This window comes from Platichthys flesus, chromosome 2 (assembly GCF_949316205.1).
Source record: "Platichthys flesus chromosome 2, fPlaFle2.1, whole genome shotgun sequence".
Classification (NCBI taxonomy): Eukaryota; Metazoa; Chordata; class Actinopteri; order Pleuronectiformes; family Pleuronectidae; genus Platichthys; species Platichthys flesus.
This window is the reverse complement of record NC_084946.1, coordinates 27728317-27745923: the sequence shown is the minus strand read 5'-3', so window position 1 is coordinate 27745923 and position 17607 is coordinate 27728317. Positions and strand designations below refer to the sequence as shown.

The 17607-nt window shown below is 44.4% G+C and overlaps 1 protein-coding gene across 1 annotated transcript in view; it reads left to right on the top strand.

Annotated features, from left to right (window-relative positions):
• Window positions 1-17607, top strand: part of ptprt (protein tyrosine phosphatase receptor type T) — a 193460-nt gene that overhangs the window by 136460 nt on the left and 39393 nt on the right. The window contains exons 15-16 of the mRNA XM_062409429.1: window positions 2008-2044; window positions 14597-14732. Coding sequence (XP_062265413.1) covers window positions 2008-2044; window positions 14597-14732 — 173 coding nt within the window. The remainder of the gene's footprint in view (window positions 1-2007; window positions 2045-14596; window positions 14733-17607) is intronic.

Genomic DNA, 17607 nt, shown 5'->3' with positions numbered 1-17607 from the left:
GTGTAGTGTTACACTCAGGGGTCGTTACGCAGGTGTGGGGACACAGGTGGGATCTAAATATATATAAATATGTATATATATATATGTATATATACCTTTACCAAGACGAGTGATGAGTTCCTGCAGCTCAAACGTTTTTCACTTGTCTTTTATTTTGTCGTGAAGAGCACACAACATACTCATCACTATATATCAGTATAGCAGCCAAGCCTCCTCCATGTTAGCAGATGAGACTTGGATCAAACTAAAATTGCATGACACATCAACGGTCTCTCTCAGTTGACTCTTATCACACTGATCTTCGTAAGTTCATAGATTCAGATCCAGTTTGTTGTGTGAACATATTTTCAGCTAATAAAGAAGTTACTTATTGTTGTGTGACTGTGAAACTGGAACAAAAAACTAAAATCGAGCAGACCCACAACTCAAAAGGAGACAGACAATAAGAGAAACTAGAATTAAAGAGATGTTAAGTTTCTCCATCACCTATTCAAACTTGCCACTTGAGAAAATAGAATGGGCTACATTCCATTTTATTATTATCAGATGAGTCTTTGTGTTCTGAACCTTGGGAGTGATTTCCTTCTATCGGTGAAGTGACAGGTGTCGGCTGCGTGTCACTCGTCGTCTTTGATGAAGACAAACATGGCCCCGGTGTGAGGAAGGCCTCTGTGCCATGGGGGGGGGGGTTCGATTTGAGCGGTTACTTGTGACAGCTCGTCAGAGAGGAAAGGAAAGAGGACAAGACAGGAGCGGTGGAGGAACGAGGGAAAGATGGAATAAAGGGGAAGACACTAGGCCCCTTCAGGTGGTGACAGGCCGTCAGAGAGAGAGAGAGAGTGACAGGAAGAGGGGCAACTGTAGGAAGGAGAGAGAGAGAGAGAGAGAGAGAGCGAGAGAGTGGTGGAGAGAGAGAGAGAGGTGGAGAGAGAGAGAGTGACAGGAAGAGGGGCAACTGTAGGAATGAGAGAGAGAGAGAGAGGTGGCGAGAGAGAGGTGGAGAGAGAGAGAGTGACAGGAAGAGGGGCAACTGTAGGAATGAGAGAGGGAGAGAGAGAGGTGGAGAGAGAGAGAGAGAGTGACAGGAAGAGGGGCAACTGTAGGAATGAGAGAGAGAGAGAGAGAGGTGGAGAGAGAGAGCGAGAGAGAAAGAGAGAGGCGACCTGATTTTATCATTTTCAGTTAAAGAGACGTAAACACTTTGTTAGCTTAGTTTTGAAACTTTTATACTTTTTATATAATATATTATTAAATATAATAATACTTTGAACATGTGCCGACCCCTGATGGCTGTGATATCCTCATTGAGGTCGTTGGTGTGTGATTGACGAGTCAAAGAGAAGAGTGTGTTTGTGTGTACATAACATGCACATGTAACCTTCCCCTTGATTGCAGGTGTGTAGCGTTTGCTTCTTACTTGTGTGTGTTTGTGTTGTATTGATCATGATATTAACAATGTGTGCGTGTGCACTTTGAATCAGGTCGATCAGTTTATCGCCAAACGGGAAAAAAATAAGAAAATAATAACATGGTCTCATGATCACATTGATCATCGTTAAACACTCACACCACGTTTCTGTTTGTGTGTAACTCAAGCCTCAACTACTTAAAACATTATTTATTATATTTCCATAAACTGCAAATCATTTAGTTTCATGTCTGACCTCTGAAGCTTGTCATACTTTAACCAAAGACATGTCAGGATTTGTTATTGTCTTCTTATGAATGGAGTCTGTCTCTGGGTTGATCTGATCAGGGACGGGATCGAACCCCCGAGCACGAAACACAAGCCACCCTAATCCTAAGTGTTCCTGCAGAGCCCCTCCCCCGCCTCTCATATATCTATACACGTCCTACACAATATTAAAGTTGTCTCAAAGTGAAACCATTGGTCGCCTTGAAGGAACCACTGACTCGGCTGATGGGAAACGTCCACACTGTGAAAACCAGTTCCTGTGATCCCAGTTGAACGTCTCTAACCCGACTTGTCTGTCTGTGTCTTCACAGGAAACCAAAATCAACTGTGTCCGCCTGGCGAACAAAGGTATGAGCAGCCCTCCACTGATCCTGAGCATGAGGCTAAACACCACTGTGTCCCAGTGACGTGACATGAGCCCCCTAGAGGAGATTCACAGTACTTCAGATCACACACACACACACACATACACACTTTATAAATCCTTTAACCTTTAACCTAGGCGACCCTACATCCGACCCATGTCACCCTGCATGACTTTCATTGCATCGCATTTCATCACCGTCTCCCCCCCCCTCCCTCCTCACCTTTCTCTCTTTTATCGCCCATTTCTGTCTCACCCTCTGCCTCGCCCCTTCCTCCATCCAGCCCTCCCTCTCTCTCTCTCTCTCTCTCTCTCTCTCTCTCTTTCTTTTTCCATCTCGCTCCGTGTCCATGTTGCTCATCAGTGTGTAAAGTGGAACACCGGGGCCATTACATACCGATTGACCGCGTTCATTAAACCTGGCGGACGGAGGCTAAAGCGTTAGCCCCCCCGCACCCCCCCCCCAGAACCCATCTCATCCTCTTCTGTTGTGCTTCCCCCGTGTCGCTTCATCTTTTATTTGCTGCTCATCTCTGGCACACACACCCATTTGTGCACCAGGCAGTGCACTGAGAGCTTTTCAGCTCACTATTGATTTTTTCTTCACCTCGTCTCTTTTTCCTATTTCAGTTTTTTTTCATCTGCATCACTCGTTTATTTGATTTCATCCTCATCTCCGTCCTCTGTCGTTCTCTCGCTCTCTCTTGTTTTCTCTCTTCTGCATCATGTCCTCACATTTGTCTCTTTTATATCGTTTTTTCAGTTTTTCTCTCGCGCCATCCATTTTCCCAGGCTGTGTGTGTTTGTGTTGTGTTGTGTTGTGAGTGGGAGGTGCTGTGGGTGGAGGCCTGCGCTTTGTGGACGCTGCTCTCTGTCTGTGTGCATGTGTGTGTCCTCAACAACAACAACAATAAGACATTCTTTTAACTTTGTGGCTGTCTTATTTTTTCGTTATCTTATTTTTTTACATTCTTTTATAACGAACTTTTCTCTCGATTCGTAGAATTAAACCAGACTTCCCTCAAACTCCTCTTTGGTACTTTCGGTTACGTGGGCGGAGTTCTGAGGTAGACAGCTTTTATCCCAATCAGGGATAAAAGCCACTTTCCTGGGTCAGGGTGTTCTGATGAGGGAGCTCAGCTGGTGCACGGGGGGGGGGGGGGGGGGGGGATTTAGGCCTAAAAGACTCAAGATTCAATTAAAGAACCAAGTTTTCAGCCAGGTAGTGGAACTTAAAGACACACGGTACATTTAGTCAAACTAGAATCTCTCTCGGTAAAGCTCTAACCTCCAAGGCCCAACAGTCCCTTTGAATTGGGTCAAGTACATTTCACACACTCACTGATATTAGTGCTCTAAATATTTTTAGTTCAACAAAAAGCAACAGAAATATCGGATTTCACAATATTGAGGAAAGCTAACAATAAAGAGACGGGGTGAAAATCAAGCCTCCTTGGAAGATGTAAATATAAAAATGCTAATGTGTAGCCGACTGGTAGCTAGCGATCAGTTTCCTAGATTCCTGGTAAAGAGAATAACAATCACAAGGGGGGGGGGGACCCTGTAACTTTGTTAGCCTGATCACTTGTTGTGTTACACCAGGAGACCTTGTAATGCATCATTGTGTCTTTGCAGTTGATCTCGCTGACACTTTGTCCTGATCTCTGAAAACCTGGTTCTTTGTATACAAAAAATATATAATATAATATATATGAATAAAAATTTATGTAAATGTAAGTATTAACTGACCTGATGAACTTGACCCGGAGGCAGGAAAGTTTTTTACCCTTTTTGCCCAAACTTTGCCACAAAGTTCACACTATTTTTTTATTATTATTTTTCTTTCAACCATCACCTCATTTCTTTTGTCTTCCATTTCCTTCTCCCTTTATTTTGTTATTAATAACCCAGACTCCACTGATGTTAACCCCCCCCCCCCCCCCCCCCCCCAGCACCACATCTGCGTTCATCGAATCACTCCCTGTTAACCAACCAACACATGTGGGGGAGGGGCCGGTCAAGGTTGCTAGTTGACTTCCCGGCTCCGTCCCGTGTTAGCCACTGACCTCAATGTGCTAGTTTGACCTCTGACCCCTGTAACTTCTCTCCTCTAAGACAGACTGTGCACTTTGAGAAGCAGGGAGATCCCAACCCTGAGGAAACGGAGAGGGGAAAACTATTCCTCTTTATTTCTTAGACTTTCTTCTTCTTCTCTTCTTTTTTTTTTTCGTTGTTGTTTGTTTTTCTCTCTTCCCCCTCCCTCCCTCCCCCTCTCTCTCTCTCCCTCCCTCTCTCTCTCTCATGCTTTCCGGCGGGGACGTGCGGCCCTTGGCCTTAGTGGTAATAGGTAGGGGACAAATAACAACGCCGTACATTCTAGTCATCCCAAGCGAAGGTGATTATTGCTTCACAGGCAGAATACTTTCCTCCCTGTGTTACACTTTCTTCATCACAGTAAAAAAACCATGTGACACGCGACACCAACCGTTTTCATTTTGGTCCCCCCCCCGCCCCACAAACTTCTTTATCTTTAATCGCCTCTTTGTTTTTTATTTTTTTTTCTGTTCTTTGCTTTGTTTTGTTTTTGTCTTCCCTTCCTTTTACCATCTTTTCATTTGTTTGCATGTCTGCTGTGCTTCGAGTGTCGCTGGCTGTGTTTGGACCTCCGCTCTCTGTGTCGTGCATGCACACACACTCACACAAACACACACACACACACACACAAACACACACTGCAGGGGAACCACATTGCTTCCATTGACAGTCACTACCCCCACTTGTTAAGACAGTAAGGGAACGTTAGAGTCTATTTTTACTTATCTTCAAATCTACAAAACCCAATTAATTAGAGGATCGACTGAAGAATTTGTCTCCTGCAAAAATTCCAATTAAACCCTTAAAATACATATTTTCTTTAAATGCAATTTGACAGTTTAGTGGAGGCCAATCATTCCTGTTCGATTTCACCAAAACAAGAACCCAGTGTTTTTAAACTACATTGGACGGTGATGATTTTCCTTTAATGTAGTTTTGATCGGAAGATTTCTTATCCTCAAATAATCATCTTTAACTTTTAGGTTTTCTCTCCATTCACAATATCCCTTAAAATATTGTGTTTATCAGAGTAATACTAACATTTTTACCTTTGAAAGAGACGATATAGCCTAGACGTCAGTATCATAACTCGACTGGCAATGAGACTTTCACCATATTGTGGCTAAATATGTTTAAAAACGTTGGGTTTACCAAACCAGAGGTCACTGATCCAAACCCGTGTTATATCCTAAATATCATAACTGCTGTTACAGATGTGAAACACTAATTTGGCCGGGTGGTTTGTTTCTGCGGTGGATCGATTTCCAGATGTTCGGTTCCGGTTCTGCCCGAAGCCGATCGATCGATCAACCACCCCATCGTCCACCGTTCACTGAAGCCGCTCTTCATCCTGAATTTAAAACCCTTGTCATAAATCGTTCAAATTAAAGTCCCCGGCGGTTGTTCTGTACCGGTGTTCCAAACGTGCTCCTGGCTGAACCAAGTCTGATCTTTTTCCTCTGTGCTGGATTGTAAAGAAGTGGCCTTGCATTGGAAAGAATAATCATCAGCGTGTTTTCAAACCTTTTCCTTCATCAGCGATGCTACAAAGAAGGAAGGTAATTAAATACATACATGGGCGACTTTCAATAACAAGACATCCGACCTTTAAAAGATGTCTCACCAATTACTGCAGCTCACAAATACCTCGGGGATGTGATGTGAGGAAAAATCGAATATTTCATATTATTGTCATGACAGCCATAATGAGAAAGAGTCCTCCGTGGTGAAATCATACCAATTATTATTGATTTAGTTTTAATGCAGCCTTTAAATAATCCAATCATCCACTTTGCAATAAACACACAGAAGCTAAACATTGTTTGCTGAACTTTCGGAAAAAAACACATCCGTGCTAATCAGGCATTTATTTATTCACCAGTGCAGAATATTAATGTCATTCGGCAACACAACAAATTGTCGAGTTGGACAATGGGGACACAACAGACGGTGGTAAACTGCTGTCACAGTGATTTGTCAGGAATACGAGATGACTTCACATAAACACAATAACACAATAACACTCGTCGTCCTGAGGGAAATTGAAGTTGCACAAAGATGAATGCGTATCAACTGTGGACACTGGTGAAATCCTGAATTGAATAAATACAGATTGCATTCACAGGAAGCCGGCGGCTGATTCACTCAAAGCAGATAAAAGCATGAGAGCATTTCATTTAAATTCAAAAACGCATTCTCAGTTATTATTTTAACGGTTATTGCTTCTTACATCAGTCGTAATGGACGAGGACTAAATAAGCAGGTCCACTCATCACTGTCTCCACTCTCTGGTGATTACTTGGTAATAAAACCATAAATATGAAACGTGTGTGTAAAACAATGAAGCACAAGCACATGGTAATATCATGTACTCAGCTGCAGTGGTGAGGTGACTCCCTGAACCCTGATCTAGTGAATTACCTGGGACTCTCATTCATCCAGTGGCAGCAGCTGAACCCACTTGTTTATGTTGATGATATTAATGACTATTATTGGCTGGGAACGTTTTACGATACCATACAAAACAATTGTGAATAGGGAAATCGGCTGTTGGGATCTTGACCAGATAGATCTGCAGAACAGTCCTGGTGTTAAATCACAAAAAGTTGATTTAACACACAAACGCACAAAGCTGAGTTCATGAAAAAAATAACCTAATCTTTATTATTTTAACACGAGAAAACCTACAAACAAAGTTACACAACAAAGATGGCCGATGCCTCGCCACTATTCAGAAATGAAGCCTAAAGTCCAACAGACCATGTGATTAAAACTTCATAGTTTGGCCAATGTCCCAACCACTAACGTAGAGGAGGCAGGATCTGTGACCTATACTGCAGCCGTCCACCAGGAGGAGACACTCTGGCTTCACTTTTGGGGAACAGTTACCTTCTCCATCTTTATCAAGTGTCTAATGGAGAATTTGAAAATCCCCTTTATTCCCAATGCACACGTTTGGTTGTATAGTTCACAGCAGGACCCCCCCCCACCCCCCCGCCCCTTGTCGTCCACACACCGGTATTCAATGTCAGCCTCAATCCCCGTTCCCATTAGTCCCGAGGTCGATTATAATTGGTGGTGTACGGAGTCGTGTTGTAACCGACTCTCCGGCGCCGCGTAATACTGATGCAACACGTGGCTCTCGGTGTGTGTGTGTCTGTGTGTGTGTCTGTGTGTGTGTGTCTGTGTGTGTGAACGAGCGTGACTGAACTGCAGAAAAAGTCAAACGTTGAAGAAGGAATCGTATCTGAAATTATCTTTGTCATCGACCTACACACACACACAGACACACACAGACATACACCGACACACACTGCTCTTTACAACCCGTCCTCATCATCACCCGGTGCTGCCTGCTCACTGACTCACTTTGCTCTGTGTGGATTTGCAGCAGATTGAGTCAGGCACTGAAAAGAAATAAGAAACAGAAACCCAGGGATGTTTGTTGGTGGAGCGTCTGGTGGTGATGTGGCACCAGTCGGCAAACGGGTGAAGTGCTGCTCCTGCCGCAGAGCGAGGGGTCGACTCCCTCTGCAGCCGAGAAAGAGAAACAGACTAAATAAATAAAACCCAAGAGAAAGAGGAGAGGATCAAAAACCAGAGGGAGAGAGAGAATGACAGAGCAGAGCTGAGGAGAAGCTCAGATCCAGAGTCGGACTCAGGCTCAAGGATTTCTTTGGGAGCGTTGTGTGTGTACCTGCCTGTGTGTGTCTGCCAGACAGACCTTGGAGGAAGATGTTGCCTTATGCTAAGTTCGCCCTTCCAGCTCCGCCGTGAATTCTCCATCTGCTCCTCGCGGCCGAGCAACAGAGTGCTCGCTCGTCCCTGTGTTAATCTGGACCAGGTCGTGAAGTAAAGAAGTCACCCAGCATGCATCTGGGAAAGGAGAGGGAGAAGTGTGTGCAAAAGAAATGAAGGGAGACGGTGTTGTGTTTGGTTTCAACCTCCAGTTTGATGCTGGGTGAACTGGGCTGTTCCACTGCTCCCAACCCAGAAGCACATAGCCTTTTGAAGACCACAACAATAAATGACTTAAACATAACACAATAAAATCACCAGAGCCAATTAAAATGGCTGGTCCAGCTCTTCTTGGTCACTTCCCTCAGAATTGTGAGAATTTTCCCTTTATCCCCTGAGATCTTGATTTTTAAAGAATCTGGCAGATTTAGTGGTCTGTGGTTTGAGGCTGGTTGAGTTTGAGAAGACTTGGCGTAGGCATGTGAGTCCACTTTAATTATTCAGACCTAACTTATTACTAACTCATAAAGCTTGGAGCAGCTAAGACTCAGTTACTGTATTTCACATTATCATCGTGCTCTGAGTTAGAATCCACGGCGCTGATGGGCGAGGTGGGAGTGGTCTGAGGTCACATGATCCAGGGAAAAGATCTCCAAGTTAAATTCTGAGCAACATCATAGAAATGTTTATTTTAAATATCACACACACACACACACACACACACACACACACACACACACACACACACACACACACACACACTCATTTAAACAGTAACCGCCCCCCCCCTACCCCACACACACATCTACAACAGGCTCCATAGAGACCCTGAAAGAGCATTTAAGTTCTTTAAAGCTCTTAAGTAGTGAAGCGAGTTCTGATGACCTTAAAATTAATGTCAGCATTAATGGTATCCATTTGTTACTGTGTGTGTGTGTGAGTGTGTGTGTGTGTGTGTGTGTGTGTGTGTGTGTGTGTGAGAGAGAGGTTTAGAGGAAAGTATTAGCATTGTCCTTTATTGTTTACTGAGGATATTTTAATCCATCATCGTCTGACCCCCGCCCCTCCCCCCCACATGCACAATAAAAACAGACACACAAACACACATCCAGAAAAAGGCCGCACAGAAACTATCAAACACACAATGATACACAGGTTGTGCTGTTACCAACGCAAACACACAATGATACACAGGTGGGTTGATACAAACGCAAACACACAAATATTCAGGAACACAATCAAAGGTACATTTAAAAAAAATTATGCGCACACACGCACACACACACACACACACACACACACACACACACACACAGGGACTCAAAGAGCGCTGTGGCAGCATCGTTCAGATTAGTAATCCTGTTAAACACACTCAGCCATGCTAACGGTTAATCCCCAGAGGATGAACCACGCAGCTGCCGACAAACAACTGAAACCCTTCACATTAACACACTCGTACACAGAACCAGCAAACACACACACACACACACACACACACACGTGAAGATGTGCAAGCATGCTTTAGAAAATGATTCACCCACAAACACAAACAGCAAACCCCAGCAGATATGAGTCATACAGCCGTATTAATGTTAACCTTATTTTAGAATTTACTCTCCATTCAAAGGCATTTAGAAAACAATGAAGTCGCACACACACACACACACACACACACACACACACACACACACACACAGTAGCAGTGTTTAATACACCGTCAGGGCCGCTGTGGTTAGGAAAGTCAATCTTCTCTCCATTTGGATGAGATTAGGATTTTAATATCTCTGGTTTTACCCATAATTCCTCCCTGATAATTGTGTCACGCTCTACAAGTCGGGGGAATAATAATAAAAAAACACAACAACTGTTTAAATGAAAAGAATATTACACAGTTCTCACATACCCACGGTTCAGTGAGAGACTCGTCCAGGGATCAATGCTCTGTGAGTGTGTGTGTGTGTGTGTGTGTGGGGGGGGGTTGGGTACTGGGAGGTCTGGGAACTTCGCCTCATCCGTCACCATAAAAGGATAATTAAATAACATTAATCAAAGTGGAGGTAGATTTCTGTCCATCAGTCGTGCTGAACCAAAAGAAAGACATCAGGGGTTCAAGCTCAGTTCATCGCTGCTTTGCTCTCCCTCAGTGCCCATGAGCAAGCCAGGGTATCGAACGTGCAACACAGGCTTTGAGGCCAAACTCAATGCTGCTCCACGTCCTTATGAGGGCATTTGATCACTTTATTTTCTCATCGTCCTCCGGCGCCGTCCATTCGACAGCGAGACACCGAGTGGCTGCTGGTTTATGTTTCCCTAATGTCCCCCAGTAGCTGTGTTGTTGTCCACCCAGTACTCCCAGTTGCACAGCCCATCACTGTGAAGGCCAAGTGGCTGTGAATTCAGACGTGTACAGAGACGGGTGGAGCAGTTACACTTCTTCCGATCGATGGTCCACGTGTCTCTCCGGGGACGACTTCACAGGACAGACAGAGACATCTAAAGAGCCTCTTCTTTGAGGGTTTGATGGAGAACTAAAGAAGATTGGTTCCGTGGGGAAGTGTGTTGTGCAGCGAGAGGCCGTCCCAGTATGTGATGGGAGCCAACAACATAATACCCACAACACCTGCTGGGAGCGGCAGCGGCACCACAACAAGATGGATCCATGAAGTGTGCATATTCACGAGGCCACCTGTTAGCAGAACAATACTAAACAAGGCCACAGTGTCCTCCATGTTGTGTCCCCCCCCCCCCCTCCCCTAACAGACCCAGCTCCATCAGATCACCTCTCTGCCGCCCCCGGTCAGAACCCAGTCAGGGTCTTCGGCTGATTGGCCGAGTGGCTCCACAAACCGGCCAATCACAGTGTCAAATGGAGCCGCACCCGTTGCCAGATGGTGTTCCTCACTGTCACATCATGAACCGCTGAACCCAATCAGCACGCGGGCCGGTGAGGTGTGAACGAATGGGGTCACGGTGTTGCGTGTCAGGTGATACACACTGCGGATCACTCAGGAGGGGAATTGAAGTTTAACACACGTGTGGGTCGATTACCAGGCTGCACACACACTGCAGGGGAACGTGGGGACTCGTGTCCACGCGACCGCTCAAGGCTTTTGAGTCACTGTACTGTGCTCAACACACACACACACACACACTGGGAGACACACTTCTACACAACCCTGCTGATTGCAGGGTCACAGGCCAATCGGGAAGTGGTGTTATTTCCTTCAGGGTGTGAGAACAGCAGGCTGCACACTGATGCAAACACACCTGATTGAGTAAAAATACATCGGTAGCCGGTGAGGCTGTTGTTTGAAATATGAAATAAATATCTGCAGACTGATTACAGGGACGAGTGGAAGCAGAAGAAGCAGAAGTGAAAATGTGTTGAGTTTAATCCTGCAAGCAGACAAATGGGCCGATTTATTGTCTTCATGTCGGGGGTCTGTGGCGTAGGGGTTGGAGCGGGTCGTCCACGGAGCAGACTGCTGGTGATGGACGTTGGTTCGATGACTGCTGTGCACTGCAAGTAGAAGCTCGTCTGTGAATGAGTTCATCCTCCATACATCAAGAGCTGCTGTCCGACCCCAGGAGCTGTTTGGGTGTGAACAGGATTCGAACGCTCCTCTTGTTCAGCCCGACCACGTTCCTCACATCCATCCTCACGCCACCTTTCCCTGGCCGTGTCCGAGATGAAGTGGACTTTGAGATAATCCAGTGTGTGGAGCGGGTCGGTGCCGAGAGAGACTCACAAAATCTGCAAACACGAGTTTGTGACTGCAGCTGCATTTGTTCACCTTCGAGAATCATCATCATCTTCTCAAAGATCTCGTGGCTTCTCCTTCTCCTTCTCCATCGTTTGAAATGTCCACTTGTCCCGTCGTTCCCATGGAAGACCTGCAGGGAGACAAGAGGGACAGACGTGTTGTTGGTCTGTGATCGTGTCTCAAAGACGCTGAAGGTGTTTTGAGGGTTTTTAAAGGAACGTCAGCGTGGCAGCTCTTACAAGAGTGCCGAGGTGAGGTGCTCAAACCTTCATCTCAGTGGACTCCACCACCAACCTTGTGTTGTTATGGCAGGGGGGGGGGGCGAAGCGGAGGGAGACGGGGGATTAGACCGAACTCCCACGCAGCAGCATCACCACATTAATCATCCGCCTTTGTCTGTCAAGGTTAGAACAAGACGCCGCGTGTCTGTGGGAGAACAGGTGCATTCGTGTGCAGGGTCCCACGGCCTCTCTCTCTTTTTATGTTATTCATCTTCTTCACCACTCTTTCCCCCTGTTTTTTCTTCTCTCCTCATCATCCCCTCTTCTCTCCATCTCCATCTTTCTTCCCGTCAAAACGATTCCCTACATATCCCACCTCTCTCTGTGTCTCCTGCTAATTCATTCATTTTCATTGTTTCATCTCTGGCCTTCATCACCATCGTCTTTCTGTTTCTCACTTTGGGTCGTGGAGCCTCGACTGTTTTTCAGTTTGGTTTTAATCGATCAGTTTCTTCTTCTTCGTCTCTTTTGGGTCCAACAGAGCAGAGTGTCTCTGAGAGGTGAGGGTGTGAGCTGGAGTGGAGCCGGTGTTTGATGGACACAACATGTCCTCAGAACACGCAGGTATTCAGTGGAGATGCACTTTGGTCGAGTGACGTCAGAGTGAGAAAGAACTTGAACGAGAACGAATGAGCCGGGAAACGGCTCATTCGTTACTTTTCCTTTTTTCTGAAGCCCAATGAAAGAATCTGAAGGTTGAACATCTGTGTTAGAAATGAAAAGCAGCATAGACGGTATCTAAAGATGTCTGACGCGTCTACACATGTGGAGCACCGTCCACAAATGAAGATTGATTCCCTCCCGTCAAATATCTAATTAAAAACTTATTTTGTGTGATAAGAAGAACTTTAAAAGTGAGGAAACGTCTTTGAGAAACATTTATCTAACGTCTACCCTGTTGAGTTTTGAGTCGTCCATCTTGAAATCTAATCGGTACATGGTCTGTTAATCTTTGGGTATATAAACAATCAAGTGAATTACCTCTTCAGTATACTTTAGTACTTAGAAGATAACCTTATCATCTTGTTCTCAGCGTTTTTATTGAAAAAAATATCCAGATCCAAACGTCAAAAGAAAATCTTCAGGAAAAAAAGATAAATCTGTGAAAACTCATTTAGTGCATTTTCAACAAAAACCACCTGCGACTACAAACAGTGAGAGTCAGAGGAGCTGAGTCATGGTCAGGCCACAGCTGCTGTGAGAGCCACAAAGGGGAAATCAAAATGTCCTCCAGACCTGACTAAGTGTTCGATCAAGGGTTTGTCCTGTTTGTGCCTTTTCTTCCAAGTTACAGCGTTTAAACACAAAATACAACTTCAGAGCAACAATACACCTGCAGACACAAACATGAGAAACACAACATGAAGTTGAAAAGGTTCCTCTGTGGTATCATATATCTTTAAATGCATTTAATCTTCAAAGTCTACCTTCAATCTTATGTGAGACAATAAACTACAATACATGTTCATCACATTGTGCAGAATTAAATGTTTCAGACCAAACTTGAGGTGAGGTAGTAGAAGCAGGACGTGCACCTTCCTCCTCTGTCACTGGCTGCTCCTCCTCTTCATCAAACACACAATGAAACCAGCGTCTCTCACATGCAACAACATGTATTTCTTTAAATCCAACACAAGCCTTGTGTTCTCCTTCCCTGACATTTGTTTTCCATCCACTGGGTTCGTTCATTTGTTTGCCAGCGTATTTGAATCCTTGTGAGAAGAAGTGACTCGTCCTGCACGTTCCCCTGCATGTGTGGAGTTTAAAACCTTGATGTCTCTGTGTGACTTCCTCAGTTGTGTGTCCTTGGGCAGTGTTGAATGTGTGTAACCTGCAATCAAGTCTGGAGTCGTTGCAAGAATGTTGTCGCTTTCAATATGTTGGCACTCTTCCTCCTCCTCCTTCTTTTCTTTGTATCTCTTCATTCTCTCTTGTGCTAATTGCTCTTGGCTGCAAGATGATTCTTGAAAAAATGCTATACAGTATATATATATATATATATATATATATATATATATATTTATATACATGTCAATGGTTTCCATTTGGCTGCATACATTAAGTTAAGCGTAATTTAGTGTTAACTCACTTTAGAATGTGATATTTGTTAGTTTTTAGGATTTAAACCGGTTCAACACCGACAAAATCAATATGTCCAAAATGAAAAATCCACATTTAAAAGTGTTTTCAAAAGAGAAACCACATTTAATATCTAAGCTGGCGTAATTTTTCGAGAAACTGAATCTTGAATTCTGTTACTGCCCCTTGAAATAACAGTTCCTCCTTGTTTCTTAGTAATTTGTTTGTTGTGTTGTTTCTTTTGCATGCCAGTCATAGGTTGTGTTTGGCTGCAATTGTTTAGTTTATCTTCACCTTTGTGTGTGTGTGAGAGAGAGTGAGTTTTCCATTGATGGCAGACAAGGGTAAAGCATTCCCATTGTGTTGTGTATGTGTGTGTGTGTGCGTGTGTGTGTGTGTGTGTGTGTGTATATTTGCAGCATATGTGTATGCATGCATGACTCCTTGATTGTATTTGTTTGTCTGTCAATCGTTTCTGTGCTCATTTGTAATTGTATGTAACTTTGCTCTTTGTGAGTTGTTGCCCACCAACGTGACTATGTGCATACCTGTATGTGTGTGTGTGTCTGTGTGTGTGTAGGTGCGTCCACTCAGGACTCGGATGCCATGGAGCCGGAGAAGCAGGTGGACAGCACGGTGAAGATGGCCGGCGTGATCGCGGGGATTCTCATGTTCATCATCATCCTGCTCGGCTTGGTCCTCACCTTCAAACGCAGGTAGGTGCGATCGGGAGAGGGCGACAACTTACAGCAATAATAATAATAATAATAATAATAATAATAATGACAATCTAATATATAAATAATCTCCTCTAGACACAACAGTTTCTAGCCTCTGTCCTGATATGAGCAGCTTCAGCAGGAGACAGAGGCTTCCAGTCATTTTAATGGTGATTGTGTGGATTTGTAAAATGTTTTATTGATAAAATAATAAATTCAGCATCTTTGAGTCACGTGAGCGAGTAGATGGACAGACAGAGCGCTCGTCCTCACGTTAGGAATCAACACACGGACTTTTAAATAAATAATTCTGAAATTGAAATCAGCTTTTAGCTCTCGGTTGATTGTTTAATCTTGAATTCATCTCTAAAGGAGACAAACAAAGAGAATAATGTTTTGAATCTGTTGATGTTCTGAATCCTCTCTAACCCTTAAAGGCAAAATAAATCATAATCATAACAGTAGAGGTGCCCAGAGATAAGATCAGTAGAAAGTAGATTTACTTCCTGTACCTTTGTTTACATGCACACTTGCCACCATCACCTGCCTTTCTTTCCTTCACTGTATTTCTCTGCATCGCTCCATCCATCCTCTCATCTCTCACCCCCCCACTCACACATGTTGCTGATACATTTTGTTATAGGACTCACATTTTTATTTATTTTAATATTAAGGTTTTTTTTTCAGTTTCTTGAATCACACTCAAATCGTACACTTCGCTTTGCTCACGGTGCAAAAACAGAATCTGCAGCTTGTGTTGCTCCGACAGCTACACAACATGGATAAGTGATCTGAGCTCTACGTCTGAAGGTGAAGGTGTATGAAGGGGTCGGAAAGAAAGAAGTTGTTGCGTCAGGTGCATGTTTCAAAAGTTCTGTACGTAGTTTTTATAATCGTCAATCACAGCGCCACCTCCTGTTTCCTTTGATATCTCAGTGAGAATACACCCAGGAAGAGCTTTTTACAACTCAAAGCACTTTACAGTACAAATCACATTCAGACCTCCTATTAGCAGCAGTTCTTTCTGTGGTATCACCACCGACCTTCTGCTGAGTCCACAACCCTCTGAACCTCCTGAGAAGAAGAGAAGAGTCCCTCAGTCTTCTGCAGGGGAAGTAGATTCTGTCTGAGCAGGAGAAGGTCATCTCTGTGGGTCACACACTTTGAGAACTCGGATATTTCTACCCCTCTAGATATTTCCTTCAGACTTTACACCAGGTTGTTGTTGGTGAAAATCCCTTTCAACCAAATCAAGGGGGGGTGGGGGGTCACAGAGGGCTTGGAGAATCCAAAACATCTAGAGGATAAACGTCTATCGGAGCCAGAGGAGGAAAATACCAGGACTAACGAGAAAGGTTTGGGCGGGGGGGGGATACAGTAGAGAGGCCAGATGGAAGGGATTAAATACAAAACTGCAGAGAGGAAGAAAAATGTATGAGTGTTAAAAAGTATGAAAACAAGGCAGCCCTTATTAACCCAGGGGTCAAGTGAATATGCTAATCCTATGCTAACCACGCTAACAGGGCATAATATACATAAAAAGGCCAATTAGAGGGTGAACACCACCACAGTGAACGGAGGGAGGGAGCGATGGTGCATTGGGAGGAGGGGGGGGAGGAAGGAGTTGAGATGCTGTCATGAACCCAGGCTGAGCCAGGCTAACCCAGGTCATCAGTGAGGGTCAAAGGTCATGCAGAGGTCAAATGGAGCCAGACCCTTGAGTAGAGAGCAATAGAAAAAGGAAAAAGGTTGTATTCTTGTAAGTGCCAGAGCCTGGAGACAGGAAACAAGTTGATGAACACAGTGCAGACAGAGGGAAGGGGACAGACGCAGGTGGACAGTATCATAGACCGTCTCCTCAGGTCATCTATTTTTCATCCTGCTGTCCGAGCGCTCGGGGGGGGGGGAAGTGTTTCCTCTTAATCGAAAGTGTTTAACACGCCTCCCAGAGCCCGTCAATTATTCTGGGACAAAACTTTGTCGGGAGGCGAGCACGCACAACTGTCCGATTAATCTTTCAGGACGGAGTTACACATGTTCCAAATGGACTTTGTCTCGGTGCTGATGATGTAGAAGTGAACAGCGCCGGACACGAGTGAAGGCTTAATGGGGATTCAGTGTTTCCGCAGCCAGGTGGCCCCCGGGGGGGCTCGGAGAAGCAGCACCGGAAGATACACTTTTCATAAAAGCCTGAGAGGAGATGGGATGAATTATTAATATTTCTGAAGCTCCCAAAACATTTTTTCTTCCTATTTTCTGTGCGATGCCGGAGAAGCCGACTAGTGATGGAGGAGAGGTGACGTCTCTCTGCAAACAGAATGTGTCTCTCTCTCTCTTTAAAGTTCTGACCCTGGAGACTCTTCTTTCTGGGTGGTTGTTATTCATCAGATCCTTTATAACAGCTTGTGTCTCCTGGTCAGGCGTCTTAATACTTTCAATAAAAACAAATGAAATAATCAGGTCAAAGAAAGGAGCACACAGCTGAAGATAGGCAGGTGAATATTCAAAGCAATGATAGAGTTATGATAAAATACAATTCTGCTTCTTAGCAAATTGGCCACTTCCACATTAACCAGTTGTGTTCTGGTGTTCAGGGAGAGGAATACGTCTGAATTATTAATAACTCGTATTTAAAAGGTCGTGGACGAAGCTGGACTGGTCCGTTAAGTGATCTGTAAGCGTCAGTGGTTATTCAGAGTGTCCATGAGCATCGATAGCTATTTACATCAACACCCATTCAAAAGAATTGATGCAGGTTTCTCGATTCATTTCAGCTGCTCACAGGGATTTATTTGTATTTATTAAAATAATGCAGCCTCTCTGCTTGTTTGAGATACTGGTCATGAAACAGTATCAGCCTCTAAACTGGGAC